Source organism: Lagopus muta, chromosome 5 (assembly GCF_023343835.1).
Source record: "Lagopus muta isolate bLagMut1 chromosome 5, bLagMut1 primary, whole genome shotgun sequence".
NCBI classification, from domain to species: domain Eukaryota; kingdom Metazoa; phylum Chordata; class Aves; order Galliformes; family Phasianidae; genus Lagopus; species Lagopus muta.
In genome coordinates, this window is record NC_064437.1 from 51,424,939 (window position 1) to 51,448,257 (window position 23,319).

General features: G+C 36.6%; 1 protein-coding gene across 1 annotated transcript in view; it reads right to left on the reverse strand.

Annotated features, from left to right (window-relative positions):
- Positions 1-3,416: 3,416 nt before the first annotated feature.
- BTAF1 (B-TFIID TATA-box binding protein associated factor 1) overlaps positions 3,417-23,319 on the reverse strand; it is a 42,734-nt gene continuing 22,831 nt past the window's right edge. The window contains exons 15-38 of the mRNA XM_048945784.1: positions 23,205-23,309; positions 22,842-22,991; positions 22,071-22,213; positions 21,729-21,903; positions 21,045-21,248; positions 19,024-19,450; positions 17,850-18,040; positions 16,487-16,640; positions 16,287-16,396; positions 15,540-15,741; positions 14,847-14,995; positions 12,610-12,762; positions 11,879-12,000; positions 11,441-11,608; positions 11,191-11,268; positions 10,982-11,111; positions 10,227-10,368; positions 9,705-9,835; positions 9,129-9,254; positions 8,246-8,398; positions 7,454-7,665; positions 6,429-6,588; positions 5,708-5,878; positions 3,417-5,003 (exon numbers count right to left, since the gene is read on the reverse strand). Coding sequence (XP_048801741.1) covers positions 4,857-5,003; positions 5,708-5,878; positions 6,429-6,588; positions 7,454-7,665; positions 8,246-8,398; positions 9,129-9,254; positions 9,705-9,835; positions 10,227-10,368; positions 10,982-11,111; positions 11,191-11,268; positions 11,441-11,608; positions 11,879-12,000; positions 12,610-12,762; positions 14,847-14,995; positions 15,540-15,741; positions 16,287-16,396; positions 16,487-16,640; positions 17,850-18,040; positions 19,024-19,450; positions 21,045-21,248; positions 21,729-21,903; positions 22,071-22,213; positions 22,842-22,991; positions 23,205-23,309 — 3,903 coding nt within the window. The 3' untranslated portion in view covers positions 3,417-4,856. The remainder of the gene's footprint in view (positions 5,004-5,707; positions 5,879-6,428; positions 6,589-7,453; positions 7,666-8,245; positions 8,399-9,128; positions 9,255-9,704; positions 9,836-10,226; positions 10,369-10,981; positions 11,112-11,190; positions 11,269-11,440; positions 11,609-11,878; positions 12,001-12,609; positions 12,763-14,846; positions 14,996-15,539; positions 15,742-16,286; positions 16,397-16,486; positions 16,641-17,849; positions 18,041-19,023; positions 19,451-21,044; positions 21,249-21,728; positions 21,904-22,070; positions 22,214-22,841; positions 22,992-23,204; positions 23,310-23,319) is intronic.

The following is a 23,319-nucleotide window of genomic DNA, read 5'->3' on the forward strand; positions in this document are numbered from 1 at the left end:
GGTGGTGTGTGGGGAGTTGACTCATTCAGCATGATGGTGGCTGAATGTGGCACCTGACTCAGTTGACTGGCAGGGCAGTGTTAGCACTTTGAGAGGCAGCTGGAGTCATTGAACTGCAATGGAGTCTAACTGATAACAGAAAAATCTATCAGAATTGATAGAAATTATAGTCCTTGCAAAAAGTTTCTGCACTAGTATTTGAGATTTTTTTTCTTGACAGCTGTCTTCCTTTTACTTCCAAGTTACATACAAGTATGTAATTTTCAAGTGTGAAGTAAGAAGTAGATATACTTGTTGATTATCAGGATAAGTGCATCTTATTCCCAATTTCATGGAGGCAAGTAGCACAGTTGTGTGACTATGATTTTTTTGTTAACACCACAATTGTAATTTTATTTGTAATATCTTTGCTGGGTAAGGAGCTGTCTGGAGGGCCGGAGAGTGGTGGTGAATGGAGCTAAATTCAGCTGGCAACTGGTCACCAGGGGTGTTCCCCAGGAGTCGGTGCTGGGGCCTGTCCTCTTCCATATCTTTATTGATGATCTGGATGAGGGCATTGAGTGCCCCCTCAGTAACTTTGCAGATGATGGCAAATTGGCAGGAAGTGTGATCTGCCTGGGGATAGGGAGGCCCCACAGAGGGGTCTGGACAGGCTGGATCGCTGGGCTGAAGCCAACGAAATGAGATTCAATAAGACCAAGTAGCGGCTCCTGCACTTTGGCCACAATGACCTCAGGCAACACTACAGGCTTGAGGTAGAGTGGCTGGAAGACTGTGTAGAGGAAATGGACCTGGGGACATTGGTCAATGCTCGGCTGAAGATGAGCCAGCAGTATGTCCAGGTGGCCAAGAATGCCAATGGCATCCTGGCCTGTATCAGAAGTAGTGTTGCTAGCAGAAGCAGGGAAATAATTGTCCCCCTGTACTCAGCACTGGTGAGGCCACACCTCAAGTCCTGTGTTCAGTTTTGGGCCCCTCACTGCAAGAAAGACATTGAGGGCCTGGAGCATGTGCCCAGAGAAGGGCAACGAAACCAGTGAGGGGTCTGAAGCACAGACCTTATGGAGAGCAGCTGAAGGAGCCGGGATTGTTCAGTCTGGAGAAGAGGAAGCTCACGGGAGACCTTATCACTCCCTGCAACTACCAGAAGGGAGGCTGTAGTGAGTTGGGGGTCAGACTCTTCTCTTGTGTAGCTAGTGATAGGACTAGAGGGAATGGCCTCAAGTTGCACCATGGGAGATTCAGGCTGGATGTTAGGAAATACTGCTTTTCTGAAAGAGTGGTCAGATGCTGGAATGGGCTGCCCAGGGAGGTGGTGGAATCACTGACACCCAAAGTGTTCAAGGAACATTAGGGCATGTTGAGGGACGTGGTTTAGTGAGAACTGTTGGTAATTGGTGGATGGTTGGACTGGTGATCTTGTAGATCCTTTCCAACCTTGTTGATTCTGTGATTTTATTTGTACCTGGACTGTGCTAGGTAAAGTTGAATTTCATTTGGCTTCCTTGTGCTTATGATCACATGTGGTCCCTCCTTAATCCTGCTTGCTTAGTAAGGTCAGTATTAAGTGTCACCTCAAGTCTTTACCAAATGTTTTACTCCAAAGAATTCAAGCCTTGCTCTGACAATGGATTCCTCTGGATGGAGTCCAGAGTCCCCATTTGCTTTTGCTGCCAATCATTAAGAGTTTCTGAATTTCTCACTTATAAATCCCTTGTGAGATGAAGTGATACTACAGTGTTATGCCTTGGTCCTCCTCTGTAAAAGCAATGAAAAAAGAAATCTTTGTAACTTGATTTCCTGATATGAAGAGTCAGAAACCAGTTTTTGTACTCAGTACTCTGAAAATTAACAAATCATCCTTCTAAGAGACTTCAGTTTTAAATGATTGGCCTCATAGTTTTGACTTCTTCCAACCTCTGCCAATAGATTACATTTTACTGAAATTGTATTTAAAGTACTGTACCTGTTTAAAATTGCACAGTGGTACTGATAGGTGAAGCAAGGGATTACAAGTGATGTTCATGTGCATTGGTTTGTGCAGCGGCAGTGCTGACTGGGTACAACTTAAACTGAGATGTAAACTTACATGTTTGTATCTCTTTGTGTTCAAGAAGCTTATGAAATGGCTTAACCTTAGCATTAGTCTGTTGTTGTCTTGCATAATTATTGCAGCTTTAGCATTTAAAAAAAAAAAGGGGAAAAAAAAAAAAAAGAAAAACAACACCAGGCTTCCAATGAGACTAGTATCCTTACTTGGAAAGACGAAAATCAACAGTCCTTATTCAGAGGGTGTTCACAGAACTGTCTGCTCAGAGAAGCTGTGGATGTTGCATTCCTTGGAAGTATTCAAGGCCAGGTTTGATGAGGATTCATCAGCCTGCTGTAGTGGGAGGTGATTCTGCCCATGGTGTGGAGGTTGGAACTGGAAGGTCTTTGAGGTCACTTCCAACCCAAACCATCTGGTGATTCCATGTGCTCCCTGCCTAAGTAACTTGTAGAACCATGGAGTGGTAGTGAAATCAAGGATATTAGTAAGTTTAAGCATGTCCTTAAATCTAGTAGTTTTAAGGCAAAATGCAGGCTTATCTATAAATAATAGAAATCTGCTATGATGGACAAAAAGGATTAAGCATGAAGTAATTTCATTTAAACTGAATCATGAGCATACTCACCCTGGAATGTTAGCATCATCTTCAACAAATACTACACTGCAACAGGGGAAAAGCTGTAGAGCAAAATGTTTAGTGCTAAGAAGCTGACATATTTGAAGCTTTTATTTCTATTCTGTCCTAGCTGTATACCCATTCAGCAGGTGGAGTGTAGTTAGAGGCATTCCAAAAACCTATTTCTTTAGTTTTGTTGTAAGTGAATCCAGTTTATACACTGTGAACCCTCTGCAGTCCAAACCAGGTAATGCTATACTTTTTGTTTTAATATTGCATCCAAGAGAAACATTGTTAAGAGCATTATGATTGTATAGCAACTTCAGGAGGATAAATAACTATTTTGCAGTCTTTTGTTGTCTTTTCCCCCAACAAGAACACTGCAGGAACCAGTTTACTTCTACTGCAACTAATAAAGTCCTGCTGAAAAACATGTAGTATTATGACTAATAAGGAACCAAAAACCTTATTATTTCTGGGCACTGCCATGAAATTACTGCACCAGTTTATCTTAAAGTACCTAGTATTCAGTTTCTCTACTTATAAAACACCAAGCCCTATCCTATCTCTCCTCCTTAAATTATTAGAGTTGGGAGCACAACAGAAATAGTGTGTGAAGCATTCAGTTAAAATGAATATAATGCTATGATTTCCAAAACCCTTAGTGTTTTGGCTTTTTTTTTTTTTGCCTATTCAGCCACAGTAAGAGTCATCCGTACAGAAAAAACAAACATGCACGTACACAACATACAAGTTACATATTCCCAGTTTTATTTTCATGGAATGCTAATTTAGTTACAGTATGGCAGTTCATAACTATTGAAATGTGACATTAATTCATCTCCAATGCTGCAGAACAGTCTTGATTTATATAGTTTTAAAACAATCTTATTTTACATAGTTGAGGTCTCTGGTGGTTTTTAAGCTCTGATGCTTAAGCACACAGCAAGCTACAAACCTTAGGTTTTATATTTATACATTTTTTTTTTTTTTGTTTTCAGACAACTGCTGTCTGCTGTAAGTTATCTATAATTTAATATTTATAAAAGTGCATATACTGGTACATATGCACATTTAGAAATGCACCTTTGCTACTGCCTCCCTTTTATAAAAAGCTGTTAAACGTACAGCCATATTATTCTCACTCACTGCTATTAAGTCCTTTACTATCTTTATTACATGATTTTAACTATTCAAGTCCCTCAAACTGGATGTAGGTATTTCTATGTATATGTTTTCCTAAAGAAAAAAATCTGTCCTATTCCTTTAAGAAGCTTTAAATCATGCATCAATTTAGTAAACAGTCACTTTAGCGTGGATTTTAAAATCCTAGACAGTGTAAAATCTACTTCTGGAAAATGTTTGTATATTTATTTTCTTTTTAGTTACAAAAAAATATATAGGATTGAAACATACTGAATACATGCATCTCTCCAAGTGGCTATATTCTAGCCTTATAGATAAATTAAAAAAAGTACACCCCTGCTAAAAGGATGCAAAAATGGCCTCAAATAGACCACTACCTGTAGTTAGTATAACTCATTACATTAAAAAGTTCAAGTTGGCTGTTCTCTCAAGATGGTGTCAAAAGACTGAAGAGTGTATTTATACTCAATATACAAAGGTGGGTGCACATACCTAGTGCCATTTAATTACTCTGTACTTTCAAGGCTTCTAGGCTTTGCCTCTGGTGATACAAGTTCTGAAATGATCTGAAGTGAAAGTTTAAGTTGAATTCTTTTAATACATGATAAAAGCAAGTTGTGTTTAAAAGAAAAATGTACACAGAGCAACCTAAAGTATTCACTGAAACAACTGTACAGAACTACTACAGATACAGAAAGAAATAATAGTGGACTTATTTCAAACAGAAATAACACTTGATAACATCTGTAAAAACCTGCTTTGTTTTATTCTTCTACCAAGTTAAGAATTTGCAGCCATTCAGAACAAGTAGAATTCAAACCACCTCACAATGTTTACATTTAAAGTTATTCTATACAGTGCAAATGTTTAAGACAGAATAACTCCCCGGTGAGACAGGTGACACTACTCAGTGTCAGCGTTTTGAAGATTCTTCAATAAGTATTTACACATTAAGCTAAAGGTTCACTATATATGCTTTGAAGTTTGCTGAATATCAGCAGAAAAAATTGTGAACTAGCAGCAGTTGTGTTACAAATATGATGGTTACTTTAATGAATGCATAAAGTTTTCGAGGCTGTATTCAGTGTCATACTGTTCTTGATCCCATAGTTCTCCAAGGTTTTCGAGCACTGATTTCATTGATGCTTTCCCAGAAGAGGTAGAGGTATCAGGTTTTTCAGTTTTTCCATCCTTCCAAAAAAATGAGAAGAATGTTTTCAGGAATATTTACTGATCATAAGCATGCATTCTTAGTTTTCCTTTACCAATTATTCCTAAAAAGATTCTTTAACTCTGATGATTGGAAGTGTTGGAGCAATTCCAGAGGAGGTCCACAAAGATTAGAGTGCTGGAGTACCTTTCCTATCGAGAAAGGCTACAGGAGCTGGGCTTGTTTAACTTGGAGAAGTCTCCAGGGAGACCCTGCTGTGGTCTTCCAATACTTGATGGGAGCTTATAAGCAGGAGAGAAGCAATTTTTTTTACACTGTCTGATAGTGACTGGATAAGGGGGAATGGCTTTAAGCTAAAGGAGGGAAGGTTTAAGTTAAATTTCAGACAGAAAGTCTTTATTCAGAGAGAGGTGAAAATTCAGAGGAACTGTGGATGCCTCATCTCTGGAAACATTCAAGGCTTGCATGGATGAGGCCTTGGGCAGCCTGATCTAGTGGGTGGCAACCCAGCCCAGGGCAGGGAGGTTGGAACTGAGTGAACTATAAGGTCCCTTCCAACCTAAGCCATTCTATGATTAATTTGGGAAAATGCCTTCCTCCTGTCTTTCAGTTACCTGCTACTCGTTATTGCACTTCAAGTGTTCATCTGAAGTTTTGCAATTCCAAGCTTTTTCCCTAGCTTCCCTCTGGTTTTGGTAGCTATTTCTAGAAAACATTCCTTTACCTTGTCAAGAGTGAAGAGATCAAGAAGCTGTTCTGTTCCCATGCTCTGTAGGCTTGCATTTTCTTGGCTGATCACTGTGTTAGCAATGTTCATTTTGAACTTCTGAAGACCCATAATCTTCTCCTCTAGAGTTCCCCTGGTTATCAGGCGATAGACATTAACAACACGTTTCTGCAAGAGTAAAAACAACAGTTAGCTAAAAGAAAAAAATAACAGCTTCAGTATTCAAGAAAGCGGGAAATAGTTTGGTTTACTCTTAGGTAACTTTATAAGTTTGACTGCTGTTAAGAGAAAAGAATGAGTACAGGGCTATGCTAGCACACAGTAGAGGCATCTGCAATATCTGTGCTGAGGAAGTTAGGAATTTTGCTGTTTGTCATAACTGTAAAGACTGTAACAATTAGTCACTTGTTCCCTGTCAGGCATCAGAAAAGGACAATTCTATGTGGCTTCCCTTCAGTACCTTGTTTTTGTTGCATTTGTTCCTCCACTAAAAGGTGATTCTTTCTCTGGATGCTTCTCAGTGACTCAGTATGGAAAAGGGAATCATACAGAGTTGGGGAAAAATAGACCCTTCAATATCTGACGTATGTAAGAAAGCAGTGACTGAAAACTAGGTGGAAATCCCTAGAAATCACTTAGGTATGTGCTATAATCTTAATCTTATCCAAATTCGAAGAGCTCAGAAAGAAAAAATATGGGAAAATAAAGAGTTTTTCACCTGTCCAATACGGTGTGCCCGGTCCATGGCTTGCAGGTCTCTCATTGGGTTCCAGTCATGTTCCACAAACACTACTGTATCTGCCCCTGTTAAGTTAAGTCCCAATCCACCAACATGAGTAGTGAGCAACAGAACATCTATAGATGGGTCATTATTAAACCTGAAAAAAAAAAGTTAAGCATGGTAAAATTCTTTTAAGGATGGAAATATGAACCTTAGCTGCCTGAGGTTCCTCTGTAGATCTAATACTGAATAAGTAGTATTAAAAAAAGGAGTAATTTATTACTAATTGCTAATAAAGCTTGAAGTATCTAAGATTTCTATCCACTAGCAATAAAAGTATTTGTACTGTTGGACCTAGGCTAAATAAGTTGACTTGCAAGTCATGCAAGTAAATGCGGGCATAAGCATTATACAGTTCCTTAAAATTGTCTTCCAACTTCTATCCCTGATATTAAAATTAAGATAGACCTTTTTCCTATATTAACACATGCCAGTAACGTTGGGGTTTGGTTTTACTTCCATTAATACAGGAAAGAGTCATATTAAGTATGAAGTAAAACATAGCTCTTACATTCCCATATCCCAAGTCTCTTAGGGTTCTTCACAGAACTGTAATAATCTCCAGGTGATATACAGAAAGGATAGCATAGAACACCAAGGTCATTTGCTAATTTATGCACTTGTTTTCATGTGCCAGATGTTATAAGGGTAACCAAATTGCAGACAAAACAGAAGTATGTGATGTCTTTACTCAGGATATAGAGAAAAAGCAGATATTAGCAATTTTCTTCCTCAACATTGTTATTAAAAAGTCATCCAATTACTTTAAAGGCTTAAGTTCTGATGCAGACTCTTGCTATGAACATACGCTTTCACAGGCAGAAGTGTGGCATTTTTATTTTTAATTTCTTTTAAATATAAGTTAGACAGTGATGGCCTGGCAGTACAATGAGGTGTCAGTTACAGACCATAAATAACTCACTGCAGTTGTCTGTATATCAGTCATGAATGACTATGCTTACCGTGAAACAATGGAATGCCTCTGGCCAGCAGGTATGCTACCATCTAATCGTAAGTAGGTGACTGAAGGTAACTGAGGTCTGAGAAGGTCATGCTCTACTATGTCCAGCATGCTCTTAAGTTGACAGAAGATAAGTATCCTGTGTTGGGCCACAACAGCTTCTGTACCACTCTCTGAAGATCCACCATTTCCCAAACCACAATCTAGCAGCAGCTTTAAGCAAAAGGGCATTAAATTAAAGCATACCAAAGTGACAGTATATCTCATGTAAATTCTGATATGGATGGACTACCAAAAGTAGAAGGAAGAGAAACCCAATAAACTACAAAGGAAGTCTGCGACAGCCATTCAGATGACAGAGAGAAGTCTGATTCTACAGACAAACTACAAGTTTTCAAGATTCATCAGAATATTCATTTTCTTCGTTTTTCTTTATTTACAGTAGAATTTGAAATCTTTAACACAACCTAATTTTATCAAACTAATAGTCTCCAGTATAGTAAATTGGAGTAAATCTGCAACGAGAAGGCCAAGAGTAAGAAACAGAACATAACTACAGTTTCTTGCAAGGCAGCAAAATTTAATGTAAAACTCATTTTCTGTTCCACTTCCAATTTTGAGTTTTCTTGGCTAAACAGCAAAATAGGGCATAAACTTTAGAAGGAAACCCCTAGACTCTATTTGATCTGTTACTTAACTCACATTTTAAGACCAGTTTTCAGATTGATGGGATCTTAAAATCCTAAAGCATAGCACAGAGACACATTAAGGCACAACACACAAGTCTACTTACTTGTTTTAATGCAGAAAGCTTAGGTGCATGTTGGATATCTCGAAGGGATGAATTATGAGCTGCAAGTTGCTCTGTAATTCTTTTATATTCTGGATGCTGGGTTGTTAGCACTAGTGCTGGATGGTTGCATAGCTTCCGTAAATATTGCAATGCCTTTAATTCAATTTAGTTCAAAGAAACTGTTAGTAACAATGTAGTTACAGCTGTATAGAAGCCACTTAGCCATATTCCACAAATTAGACTGGTATATTTCCATTTAATTAAATTTACCCTTTTTAATTAAGAAAACCTATATTTTACATTGAATCCGTTACTGTTAGGGCCATAATGATCTTGGTTTTTGTTACAGAGATGTAACATCCATGAGAGCAGAGAAAAGGTCAGAGGCATAGGAGCCCAGCAGAACCCTTTGAGAATTATTGCACCTACATAACTAAAGCTTAATTTGCAGTTCTGTAAGGCAGTGAACCTTCCCTTCTAACCTTAAGGTAACTGTTTGGTTCATGCTTTGCAATCTTAATTTTGCAGTGTAAATGATAAAACAAGAGGCTACTAAATTTAATCTTACTGTTTTGTACTCTTGATAATCATTTTTGGTTGATAGCATTATGTAAGATCCACAAAACCTGAATGCTAGTAAATATTAGTAAAAAAAAATTGAAGTCATATTTACATCACTGTTAATATACTGTAACATAATTTAAGCATAATAGCTATACATCGCCTTCCAGGCAAATTAATAAAAAATTCTCAATATTTTACTTACATAACTGTAGGCTTACAGTCTAAGTTAACCATAATAATTTTTCAGTTATAATTAAACACAAATATAATTATCATAAATAAGTGAACAAGTTAGTGAAAATTGGAGAAGAAATTGTACCTGAAATACATGACCTGTAGCTTTAAGCTTTGGTTTTTCAGTTTCTTCACGTAGTGAAATTGAAGAAACTGTTTCATCAATGTCACATTTGGCACGAGACTTGGCAAAGTCTTCATAAAGCTGAACCTGTAGACCATGTTCCAGACAAAAGAATGAGTATGCATTTTCCTCAGGAAAAAGGAAATAACATTTTTCCAAATTTCAAGTTCAGGTTCTAAACTAATGGAAAGCAAGGAAAGCTATTTTATATGTAGCATAAGATTAATAATATAATCACTTGCAAGTGAATTTCTTTCAGCTTGTGAAGTATTTTCTAAGAAAAATCTACAGATGCCAACAAATTTTTCTTGTAGAACTAAGCCAGAAGTTAATGTAAAGTGCAGTCTACATGGACTGCATGTAGATATTAATATTACTAGGATTTTTTTTCAGTCTTGTGGCCTCAGAGAATGTCAAGAGCCAATACAAAATTGACGTTGGAATACAGAACTGCTTGTTCTTATCTTTATGCTGTTAAAAAAAAAAAAAAAAAAAAAAAAAAAAACCCTAAGCTTCCAGCTGACTTTTTAAACATACCTGTAAAGGACTGAGAACACAGTAATAATCTTGAATAATTTTGGGTGGAAGATCTTGCAGTACATCCTCTTTCATTCTCCTTAGCAAGAATGGCAGAACTTGGCGGTGCAGTGCTTCCATTGCAAGAACCCCTAGTGAAGGGAAAGGAATGGAAACAAATTAAATTTTGTAGAAAATAGAATCATAGAATGGCCTGAAAAGGACCATAACGATCATCTAGTTTCAACCCCCCTGCTATGGGCATGGTTGCCAACCACCAGGCTGCCCAGAGTCATCCAGCCTGGCTATGGATGCCTCCAACCTGAGCAATTCTATGATTCTATTTGTTTAAAACCATTCCCCCTTGTCCTGTCGCTATTAGCCCATATAAACAGTTGTTAAATACAAATAATTCAAAACATTCAGAACACACAGAGAAAAACAAAAAAACCCACCCCGAAAAAACCAACACTCTTAACTTGGAATTGACTACTTTTTGAAAGGGAGAAAAAAACCCCAAACCCTGAAGATTTTGATTCTCACCAGCTTCTTGTTCACGACTGGAGCTTCGGGCATCTCTACTTGCCAGTATTGGTTTGCCATAACGAGCTGCAAATTGGCGTTCAGTACCCAAAAATCCTGGCATAAGGAAGTCAAACAATGACCACAACTCTAAGACGTTGTTCTGAACATAAAAGAAACATTTGTTAAATTCCTTTCAGAAATTAATTATTCCAAGTTATCAGGAACATTTCCATACATACTTAATGCTTCCAGGAGAATATTCCAAAGGTTCCAAACACAATTTTGAACTCCTGAAACCCAGGGGCTCTTCCATCAGTTTAAGTTACATACTCTTCAACAGCTAAGTGGATTTTCTACAGTATCTGATGTTTTAAGCCACACCCTCAGTTATGGACAACAAAATCCAGGAGATTCCACTGGTCTTAGTCTTGGATGGGATGGATACTCCAGACATAAATCATTAGGACAGAGCTCAAACTGTAGAGTTCTTTAAGTCAAGGTTCCTGTTAACTTCACTTGAAACATTAGGAAATACTCTTTTCCTGCCCACTACCTCAATAAGTGGTAGAGAGTCTTTGAGACCCACATTATCATGGCTCTATATGTAGGCATAATGGGAAAGAAGATTTACTTTTAAGCACTTACTAACAAAAAGCTTATTTTACAGCATGTACTTGGAACAAGAGAACTCTGATCAGCCATAAATAAAACAGAATGCAAAATGCTCATTCTTCCTACTCACCAAGCTCCTTAGAAAAAAGAACAGCAGTTACCTGAATTGGTGTCCCAGAAAGAATTATCCTGTAATTGGCAGTCAGCTGTTTTACTGCTTTTGACAGTTTTGTTTTTCCATTTTTTATTACATGGCCTTCATCAAGAATACAGTAATTAAACTTAATATTTCTAGAAAATAAGAAAATAGACTTAAGTAGTATTTAAAATTTTAAGTTATTAAAACCTCAGAAAACAAAGCAATTCTTACCTGAAGAAATCAATGTCATTTCTCACAACATCATACGAAGCCACTATGAGATTGTGCCTTTTCACCTGATATTGTAATCTTCAGGAAAAAAAAAAAAAAAAAGACATCGTAACTGAAGTGCCCCTTTATATTATTGCAGCCTTAAAAGTACCACCATATGTTTTACCATGATCACAAACTGTGAACTGCAGAATTCGGTATGATATTTTAATGTGCCTAAATCATAAACACAAAGTGCAAAATGTATTACCTTGCTCTCTCAGTAGGAGGTCCTGTATAGTGCAAAGGATTAAGATATTCTTTGGAGCAAAATTTTCCCACTTCATCCACCCAGTGTCCTGTGAGTGTAGGAGGGCATACCACCAACGAGGGAAGGGGGACACTGTCTACCAGTTTTGTTCTTGCATATTCTTGAGCCCTTTAAGAATATCAAAACAAAGTTTTGTTGTTGTTTTTCCACTCCTGGAGGTGGTGGAGGTTTTATTCTGTGATTTTTTTGTTTTTTTGTTGTTGTATTTTAAAAAACAGAATCACAGAATAGTTGAGGTTGGAAGGAACCTCTAGAGGTCATCTGGTCCAACCCCCAGCTCAAGCCAGACCACCTACGCCAGGTTGCCCAGGACAACAAATCATAACCATAGATAAAACTTGTTCAAGTCCTTATGATAGAACATTTATTTAAGCTCACCTCAGGCAATGATCACCTGCAAGAATACAAATGGACTGTAAAGTTTTCCCTAAGCCCATATCATCACAAAGAATTCCATGAAGTTTGTATTTATTGAGAAATGCCAGCCAGTTCACTCCATCCTGAAATCAGAAAATGAAGAAATGCCTCAGAAGTAAAAAAAAAAAAAAAAACAAAATCAAAACAAAAAACTTTTGGCTAGCTAAGCTTCACTTGAAACAACTGTATTCCATTATTCATCACTGCAAAACTCCCAAGTGCAACTGGCTGGTGCATCTAACAGGTGCATAGTCTCCATAAGTCTAAAAAGAGATCCCCATAAATGCATCTGCTAGAGCCCATTCACTCAAATCAGAGGGGAAATAGACGTAAAAACATAAAGTAGCCAAATGTTATAATGAGGCCTGGCCTTGCAATAGCAAGCTGCTGCAGACAGCCTTAGCAAGGCAGACCTCATTGACCATTGGGAAAAATTACATGAGGAAAAAAAAAAAAAAAAAAAAAAAAAGGAATTAGTATAAATTGAATGTATTACTTAATTTGGTCTTCCTCATCTAAGAGTCTAAAATGCACATTGCTCAGCTAATAAGAAAATAATTATGATTTAACAAAGCCAACAAAAAAACAAAGAAAAAAACACAAAGCAAAATACCTAACGCCCAAACAACCTTTCCATAAAACCCTACCAGACTGGAAATTACCGTTCTTGTTAAAGAAGTACAAGCTCTCACCTGCTGGTATTTTCTCAGCTCTGCTTTGATTGGTACTGGAATTTTATAGTTTTCCAGTTTTTTTCCATCTAACAATTGCTCCAGAAAGTGGCGTTCTTTAGCTTTCATTTGAATTAATTCTTCAGACATGTTTGGTGGATCTGGTATACCAGCCTAAAATAGCATTTTTAAAACAGCAGTGTTAGGGCCATGGTACTTAACTCTCACACTGATGAAATAAAACCTCATACTAGCTTGGATATTTTAAATAAACAGATGGCAAACATCTGCAATCTTCTCAACTTTATATAAAATAAATCCAGGGAATTTTACAGCTCAGCAAAAGAAATTAAGTATTAAAAGCTAAGTGACAAACAAGAACAAGCATCTGCTAAAAGGAAGCCAACATATGTAAATAAAAAGAAAGGATAAAGAAAATTAAAGCAAGCACATCAACTTTGTTTACAAAACTCTACAATTACTGAACTTTTTTTCTGAGGTTAAATTAAGATTCCTCAAGTCAAATATCTCCCCATAAAAAAAATGTGCTTCCATATTTTACTCACTGCTCTATTTCTGACTTCAACCCCTTACAGTTATTAATTTAAATTCCTTCTTTGGCCTCACATTTAAAATTATTAGCATTCAGAAGACTGCCCCTCAAAACATACCAGTATTTTCTCTCATTATTAATCTACTTCACATGACTAAGCTTGTATACTTAACACACAACATCTGATATCGAATCTCCTTATCTATCAATCAATTCATATTAAGGAAGTTCTTTATTTAAGTAATAAAACAAGTGTTCTACATTTTGAAGAGTTGCTTACTAAATTAACACAGCCTTAAAAAATGTAACCTACATGTATTACAAAGTACAAGGATATGAAGAGAACTGTGTGCTGGAATGAACAGCAGCACACCAGTCAGATTGTTTCCCTAGAAATTCAGTTCTGCTGTGCTCATTTTCGATTTGAACATTTCAGTGTAAGCATACAGAAAGTGCTCCTTCCAAGGCAGTTGCTTATTATCAGATTTTAAAGGTTCTATTACACTAAATTAAAAATCAAGACAATAACACATCCTAAACCTATTAAGCTAGTAATATTTTTACATTTTAAAAAGGGCATATGAATTCTCAACTGTCTTCTGTTACCATCTGGTGGTAAAAATCAGTTACTTGGAAGCCTTGAAGTGCAATATTAAAACATGTTGGAGGTTTCAAGCTTCAGGAAGAGTGATAAACAGAAACAAATCTGTACTGCTTAATCACCACTGGATAATATTCATGATCTTGCCAGAAGCTGTGGAATTTGTTTTCTGAGTTTAGAAGAGCATCTTTGTTTAGGAGGGGATGGAATTATGTAGTTCAGCATGTCTGGTATGATGCTATATTTTTGGTTCTACAAGAAAAACAATGTTGATAACACACTGACGTTTACAGTTGCTGCTAAGCAGTGTTGTACAGAGCCAAGACCATCCCAGGGAACTGGTAGAGAACAGAATTAGGACAGCTGACTTAAACTGGCCAAAGGGATATTCCATACCATCTGATATAGTGTAGAGAGTTTTGAAGAGGGTGAGAGTCCATCTGTGTCTTCCCTTGTTCGTGGGGCTAGCTGGGCATTGGTCAGGAGGTGATGAGAAATTGCTTGTGCATTACATATTTCATACATTCATTTATGTACACCTTCATATACATATACACCTTCATATATATTATACACGAACGTGTATAGTACATTCACATATATATATACACAAATGCATATATACATGTGTACAGCATATGTATATAACATATACACACACATCTATAGTCATAACTATTATCCCTTTTTCTCTAGTAAATAGTTTTTACCTCAACCCATGATTCTACTTATTTTTTTATTTTTATTTTTTTAATTCTCTCCCACATCACCCTGGCAGTCACCATACCCAGGAGAACAAACATACAACTTCTAAGCTGCTTTACACACCAAATTAACATATGCACTTTAACTTTGTGTACACAGTTGAACTAAACTTCCTATAAAGACAATTTTTATTTTAACACTGATTTATGAAATGCTAGCAAAGGGTTTCACTTTTCTCATTTTACATTATAAAGAATAAATCATCAGTTGCCTGATCTGGACTGAATTTCTAAAAGACAGTTATTTATTCAGCATTTAATGATCCAGAGGCTTGGGCTTTGTAGCTGATGCGAAGACAAAACGGTTCATATTCTCATTATACTTAGAACTTCAACTTACCTCAAGAGGCATTAGTCTAATTAGTGTTGCGAAGCACTGAGTAGCCATGAAACGTACACTGTCCGTCTGATCGCTCATTCTACCCAGAACTGGAACTACCAGAAGAACAATGTATGGAACAATACCTACGTCGAGCTGTTCCATTACACCTGAATCATCTATTAAGGAAATAGTGTTTAACGTTCAGCATGTCTGACATTATCCACCGGGCAGTTTCACATACAAGTTATTAATACATTATTCAAATGAACAAGATTTCTACTAACAAAGGAATGAAAAAAAGTTGTCTGATCTACCCAGCTACACTTAGGGCCAACCCAGTGAATTCCACTACTTCGTGCATTTTGGTAACATTAAACATTAACTTCCTTATTATTTTTCAGTTTAGTTCATTTTTTTAAGCTTGTTCCCAGACAGTAATGTGGGTTTCCACATTCAGCATTCTTTAGAATATTGAACTGCTTCCACCAAAACTTCACTTGATAAATAATGAAGACTAATAGTAATAGAAACTAAAAATAACAAAGAATAAATAATGGAAATAAAGTTCTTATATTTGTTATCTACAGGAGACAATAACTTAACATTCTACCTCAGTCCCCTTCTCATTATTTTTAGGCAATGGTTTTTGTTCCTCCAAATTTTGCAGCTGAAGAGAGGCTTCTGCATTTTTGAGTACTCAATCAAGGATACATGCAAGCGCTTCAATTGCGCCTTCTTGTTTGGTGTTGTCATCTATTGCTCCCAGCCATGGTAGAACTTGCTCTAGAAATATATTCATTGTTTCCATGGTAGCTATTTTGCTCATAACACCTACACAGCGAGCAGCCATGTGTCTCACTGCAGTGCTAGGATGTTGAAGGCACATACAAAGATGAGGCAAATGCTCAATTAACTGAATAGAGGATAGGGGAGAAAAAAAAAAAAAAAAAAAAAAGGAGGTTACTATGACCTATTAGAAAAATATTGAATTAAAGTAAAAAATGTTTAAACCATTGTTGCATCCAAAAAGTGGAGTGCTTAAATTGGTTTCTTCACATGACCTCACTGTGCAGAACTGAAAAATTTTTTCAGAAGAAAAATACAATTCCGCTTTCAACAATTATTATTCCCAACTGCAATGAACATTCAGAATAACAAAATATTTATTACTTTAGTAAAAGTGCAAGTTAAAATAAAACTTAAATAAAAGACATGTTTAACCCTGGAAAAAATACAGTACTAAGCACTCAGAACTTTTTATAAAGAATCATTATAGATTACAAATGCAGATTAACAAGTCCTTCCAGCCTGCAAATTTGTCCCAGGCTGGTCCCATTTAGTAAACCTGTCCCATTTTAGAAAAACCCAAAAAGAAGCTGTACAAAACAAAGATCTAAAACGGTGTCAATGAACAGACTGAAGTGCTTCATACAAAAAGCTGTTTTTGAACTTCATTACCAGAGGATGAAGCTGAATATCCATTGAGGCTGCTGTTATTTCAAAAACCTGTAAAGAGTTTACTAACTCCTGGGCAGGAGCATCTCCTTTTTCCAGCAAAGACTTTCGATCTGTTAAAAACAGAAAAGGAGTTCAATAACATGATTAACATGCTGTTCCCATCCTTCTGGTCCCCCAACTCTAATTTTAAGTATAATTACCAAAATTATTTATGTGAATGTTGTTCCTTAATGAACCAACCATAGCATCCCAGAGATGAGGCAATCCCTTTGCCATTTCAGCACCAAAATGTTTAGCTATTGTAGATAAGGCAAACTCAGCTCCTCTTCTCTGAACAACATATGGTTTCTGAGCCTGGAATTGAAGAATTTTTAATGAAGTAGTGAGAACAGGATTAAGCTTAATTTACTAAACAAATGTAAACGAGGATGAAAACAAAGTTTCTGTGTTTTGTGAACAGACATACATAATATTCTATAGAAGTGCTGTCAGATTACTAATATAAGGTCAACTTATAGAAAGGTTATTTTCACATTCAGAAGTTGTATGAAAACTTGCTGTGCAGGCACTAAACTGTAAGATTACTTTGTTATTTATGTTAGACAACAACAACAAAAAAAACTCACAAAGCAAAACCATCACTCACAACTACACTTTATTTCTCTGAATGATGATTATTTTTAAGGAGGCTCCCATCATTACCTAGGTATCTGATTTTGATGGTGGCTACTTCCCACACATCTGCGTGTTTGTTTTTTTCTTTACAAATTATTTATTATTTTTTCAGGTTAAAAAAAGGCAAATCTTACATAGCAGCTTATTTTCTATAAATTTGGGAACGTGGCTTTTACTGATAGGGTGTTTTAGCACTAAGTTTTCCAATTGGTTCCAATTTTAGAGCTAAAGGTATTGCCAATATAGAGGACACCAGTAACAGCAACGTGTCAGCACAACTTTCCAAAAGCAGTACCGTATTTGTTATTAAGCCCTTCTCCTGCTCCCACCCTCTTCAGAGAGTGAAACTGTTATAAACACTAACAATTAAAAATAAAATCCACAGTGCTGTTCAGTGAGCACAGTTCTGACAAGCATCACATTAAATACTTTGGTAGCTTTTTAAGAATAAAAGGATAACAAAAAAGGTTTAGCACATCAAGCGTGGAAGTCAGGTGTACATCCTAAACACAGATGAATTTTAAATAGTTTTTCACGCTTCAAGTTTCCGTTGTGTATCAAAACTCAATGTAAGTAACAGGACACAGTCACAGCTCAGTTTAGGAAAATCCATTTGCACGGATTTATATTGAGATACTGATATCCTGTGCCAAATGTAAGGTTTTTCAGAAGAATTAATTTGCTTAACAACACGCAGAAGATTTAAGATGTTATCGCCATCATTAATTAACATAGGCTGCTTGTCTCACAGAATCATATTTTGACTTAATTCTCTTGGGGTAAGGATCCTGGGCAACCTTTTTGTAGCACTATTGATTTCAGTGTATTCAAACTAATAAAGAGGAGGACTGAGCATACAAATTATAAAAGCAAATTTTTCAACTTTACCTCATCAAGTTCTGTAGGAATGCTTCCACAGCTGCCAGTGGGGAGGTCTGCAATTGGGGCTTTGGGAGCTTTAGGAGCAGGACCTCTTCGACTTGTGATGGCAAAAGCAGCTTTCTGGTGTCTGTACAGTGTAATTATTCCCCTGTGCTTAGTAACTGTATGATGCATCCCATCTTTGTCAGAGTTGGGTCCTAAGGGAGAAGAGAGAATAGCTGAAAACAATTTAAGCTGTGGTTTAAAATGTAGGTGGAAGTGATAGTCACTTAACAAATCATCTGCAGATCTCGAAGTGCTTTGAAAACCGTGGGTAAGTGTCACTGCTCTCAGGAATGGAAATAAGTATAGAGAAGAGTTACTTTGTTAAGAGCGTATTAGAGACTTGGCAAGGAAATCTAAAGTGCACTGCTAGATTAACTCTCATTCAACAAGAAAATCAAGTAAAAACCAGCATAATGTCCTAAAGACTAAAACTTTTTACCCTTTGAAAATAGTTTGAGAATTTTATCATGAAACAAAGAGCAGATGAGTATCTTTGAATTTCTTGATGTTTCTACTTAGGCTAATCATCTTAATTTTTGATTGGATATGAATGTATTATTCTACTCTGAGATGAAGGAGAACACATTAAAAAGGAAGTAAAATCTCTAATGGTCAAACCTGAAAGTTGGCTGAAGATTTTATAGATAGCAAGGTTTCAATTTGCACTGCTCATTAAATCCACACATTTTTAGCACTGGACAGTCACTTTAAGAAACTCCATGTCCACAGCAAGCACAAGATTTTTTGTTAACTTCAAACACTGCCCTCATCTGTTGTCACCTTACAATTAGTCTACAGAACGTAACACAAATCAGACTTTTCCCCTTTCTTTCTGACAAGCTACTTCCTGGTTTCAAAACTGATTCCATTTCAATGAAAAGTTTCATGACATGGATTAGAAATTGATAGTGATAGGCAAATAACAGTAAGTAACTAAAAACTGGAACTAAGTTATATTACATTAATCTACACACTGTGTGGAACTGCAAGATACCTGAATGAAGTAATTACTAATATATAAAAGATTGTTGCTGGCATTTTAATATACTGAAAGCAAGATTCACTCAAGTATTACAAATACAAATTTTAGCAGTTCAGAGATAAGCACAGATCCTAGCAGTTCTACATAGCATACCTTTTGAATTTTCATTGCCACTCTGAGGCTGTGCAGGACACGCTGCTAATGGGGTGAGATGTGGGTCCACACAGAGGGAGTTGCAGAGATTTTTTATTATCTTGGAGTTGGGACAAGGAGACCTTGTTGTACACTGCTGAAGTAATTTTGCTATGCATGAAGCCACATAGTTTTGTACTAGCGTATTCTCCTCTTTTCTGATAGCTTCCATTAAAGGCTTTATAACAGGATTTAATTTTTCTGGCAGTTGCTGCAAATTCACAACTGCACACGCAGCAAAAGTATGGACTCGCAGATGCAGCACTTGCCACTCTTGATTTGTTTCTGTAACAGTCATTTGGACTTGCTGTCGTTTACTATCCAACTGTTGCAGAATTTCAGGATTCAGAGTAAAAGATGATGTCACTTCATTAAAAACAGAAGTAACCTAGTGAAGAAGAAGTTACAAATTATTTTATTTACTATAAAAAGGGAACAAACGCTGAACAATGTGGTTTTAGTGGCAGAACATGAGCCACTTCCAACATTCCATAGAAACCTCCATTTTTACCAGCAAATTACAGGAAGCGCTCCGAAACAGGCTCTGGAATCTTGAACTCCAGGTTAAGTGGAAAATTAGGCATATTAAGAGCATTTTAGTTCTGTATTCCCAAATCTAGAAGAATTTAGATACTTCCCAAAAGATATCCTATGTTCACCAAATATATCCAGATATTTTAAGTCTACCTATAAGAAATCATAAGATACGAGTGAAGGAGAATACATTACGAATACAATAGCCCAGAAAGGACGTGCAGGGTTCTGTGCATGAGCAAGTTCTATGATTTTCTTTTGAGGTAGTGCAGGCTGATGTAAAATTTAAGGAAAAAGTCAACACAACATAAAGCTGGCAGCACTTGTGATATTTCCCATTTCCCCCCCCAAACCGCCAACTACTGCTGCTTAAATTTGTCACAGAAAACAGACTGCAAGCTACAAGAAATCATGGGAACACTGACACTTTTAAATGTTCCAGTCTTTCAACAATGAAGCGATACACATATGTCAAGTACTACACATGACCTTGATTAAGGGAATGACCAAGGGATGCAGAAAATGTACATAGGTAGAAGCAAAGCATTTTTACATCTAATGCATGGAGAACCATTCTACAAGAAGAGTATGATGTATTTTTAGAGGTGAAGATAGCCACAAAAGAAAGCAAATAGTTGTGGTATGCATCTTATGAAATTTTAAATTCAAAATGGGTATCTTTTGCGTAAGCATGCAACAGTCAAGCAACTGTATTACTAGACTGAAGAGTAAAAACTTGAGGTATATGAAAACTCCTTTAATTAAACAAAAGCTCTTATGATTCTGTCTAGCTTTTCCTTGGGAATCTAATCAATTTAGACTGGCTGCCAAAATCCCTTCAACCCCTATATGCAATCTTCTATAACTTTAAGGATATGTTGAGATTTCCAAGTTAAGCTACCACTAAAATATTACCATCTTAGACTCCAAATATTCAACATCTTTCTATAGTCTAATGGTGGCCATAGTGACACAAATCCAAACCTCCTCGTTCTTCTCAGCATACCTACACACCTCCCCTACACCAGTCACCTTTAAATTAAAGGTCTCACATAGAAAAGATCCCATCTTTTACACAGAATATTTTTTTAGAAAGCTCTTTGCATGAACTTACACATTTATTTACAAGTCTTTTGACAGTTGTCTGAAGCATTTGCACTTGCATTCTTTTTTTCTTCTGTGTAGATTTCAGTAGTGCATCTACCACCAGGAATCAGAACAGTGAAAATTTTTTTCTCTGCTAAGCACTTAGATTGGATTCTACTTCATTTTTTAAACAGTTGGTAAACATCATGGAGGGAGGTGGTGTGTGTATCTGTTACGCACCTCATGTCAAAGTATAAAGCTATCGCATGATTTCTGGGAGTTGCTGTCTGTGTAATAACTGCTGAATATGTATTGCAAGACAAGAACAGATTTGAATGAAGGGCAGGCATGCCTCTACTTACCAGATCATTGGCTTGATCTATTGTAAATACACTGCAGTTTATTCTGTTTCCAATGTCAATGTGCGCATCAGCTAACAATGAAATAAGCTGTTTACATTCATTCTGCATTCGTGTAAAAGGAACAGCAATTTCATCATAATAGAGGTGTTCAGAAAGCACCCCAAGTAAACAAGGTTGCACGCAAATCGCCACAGTTCTACATTCCTGTAAAAGAAAAGACAAAACACATAATTTGTATTTTTGAGTCATCAAGATTTCTTCTGTTCAGTTTTGAGTAATGAACAACAGAATCCAAATACAGAAGTTTAGGTACCAGAGAGCCCGTTAACATTTTAAACTCAAAATACTAAAGATTATGAACAAAATGTTCAGTCTGTCACTAAGAACTGGAATGACAGTAGAACACAGAGAAGATGTTTATGCTAAAAGCAAAGTTGACACAGATAACATGCATCTTGAATAGATCAGTTTGTAGAAGAAATGTGAATGTATTTACTGATTCACAGTTCTGACAGTTGGCATTTAACTACTTGAGTAGCATAATTTACTCCCCCATTGTCTAGCTATCAAGATTTTGGTATTTTAGCTTATCTACTGAAATTTTATTTCAAGCTGAAGTAGCAGATGATGAGCTATGGATTAAGTTAGTAAGTCAAATTTATTTTTGCTGCAGAAACATCCTACCTTTTGCAAGGCTGCCCACTCACAGATTACTAATGCAACACTAATCCTCTGCAAGGCAGATTTAGAATTCAAGTGGAAGAGCAGTAGCTGAGCTAATGATTCAGCTGGCTTTATTTCTTGAGTAACAGTATTTACACCGGGGTCACAAATACAGCAACAAAGTGCTCCCAGCAACCTGACAAAAGGAGAAAGAACATTTGCTTCAGTGTTATGATCACTTGTCAATTAATGATTCAAACTGAAGATGACAAAGCACTTTACATAATTAGATTTTAACAGAAACACTTTAACAAAAGAGATAAGCTGCTTGTAAATATTTTTTCAGTTTTCCAGTAAACTGACTTTGCTGCCATCATCCGAGCTCGCATGACAACGTAATCCCTGGTTGCCGGATCTTCTGCAATGCTGTCTGCCCCAGCAATATATTCCTGAATTACTTCCTTGTTCTGGGTTTGACCTTGACGCAGTTTAGCAGCTGCCTTTTCCTAAGGAATGAAATTGAGAGAGGTTTAAAATAAATGTGTTTATAATAGAAAAGACGAATTTATATTCCATAACATTTCCACTAACCATCTTTCCCTGAAAAAACTGGACTAACTCAAAATGTTTCTTTGATGGCAGACTCATGAAAGCAGTTACCCATTCCAAGCCACCTCTCCAGTAATTCTCTATAGTGCAATTAAATGAAAGATATGGTTCCTTCACCTGAATATTAACTCTCAACATGTAGCTGAAAAAATTTCATTTTCAGTGAACACAAAGGAAAAATTAAATCTCTTCCAGAAACTTCAGAAATAAATTACTGTTTTTAGACTTGATGCAATCCTACAACCAGATTCTGAGGAAATCGCTGCAGATACATAGAACCTCATAAATACTTGTGAAATACTAGATGCACATTGAGCATATACATGATAATACTCTGAATTCCAGCGGATAACTTCAGAAGAACTATTTTTCTCTACAGAATTGAGGTCTACAAGATAAGCAATATTTACCATTGTGAAACGCAATACTACTCCCCGTTAACACTTTCAGAACGTGGCCATTACTGTAGCACTAATTACTTCCCTACTTTCCCCACAACACTTACCGAGATCATATTTCACTTACTTTTGATCTGGTTTTTACTTCTAGCAACATATTTAAATCAATTGGCAAATGAGATGGCTGCATCATTAAGCAGAGCCAAGCTCCCATCCATGGACAAGCAGCTGCAACCACATACTGAACAGATGCTTTGTTCAGCAGTTCCAGCCATACCTGGGGAAAGAAACAGGGTAAATCATGATTTATATGTGTTTTCACATAAAATCACATATGTAGAAACTATCCTGTTTCCTTTCAGTCTGTATTAATGCATCACATGGGCAGACTACAAAATGTGACACAAACAGATTATTCTTTATTGGTGCTAAAGCACAGAGGATATGAAGACATGAATACACAAACAGTATAAATCTAACTCACAAATACCTTATGAATAAGATCCAGAATTTCTTGGTTGCTTTCTAAGATACAGAACTGAAATATATGTCTCAACATGTCTTGCAGAATTGGAGTTAGCCACGTTGAAGAGCTCTGAAACAAG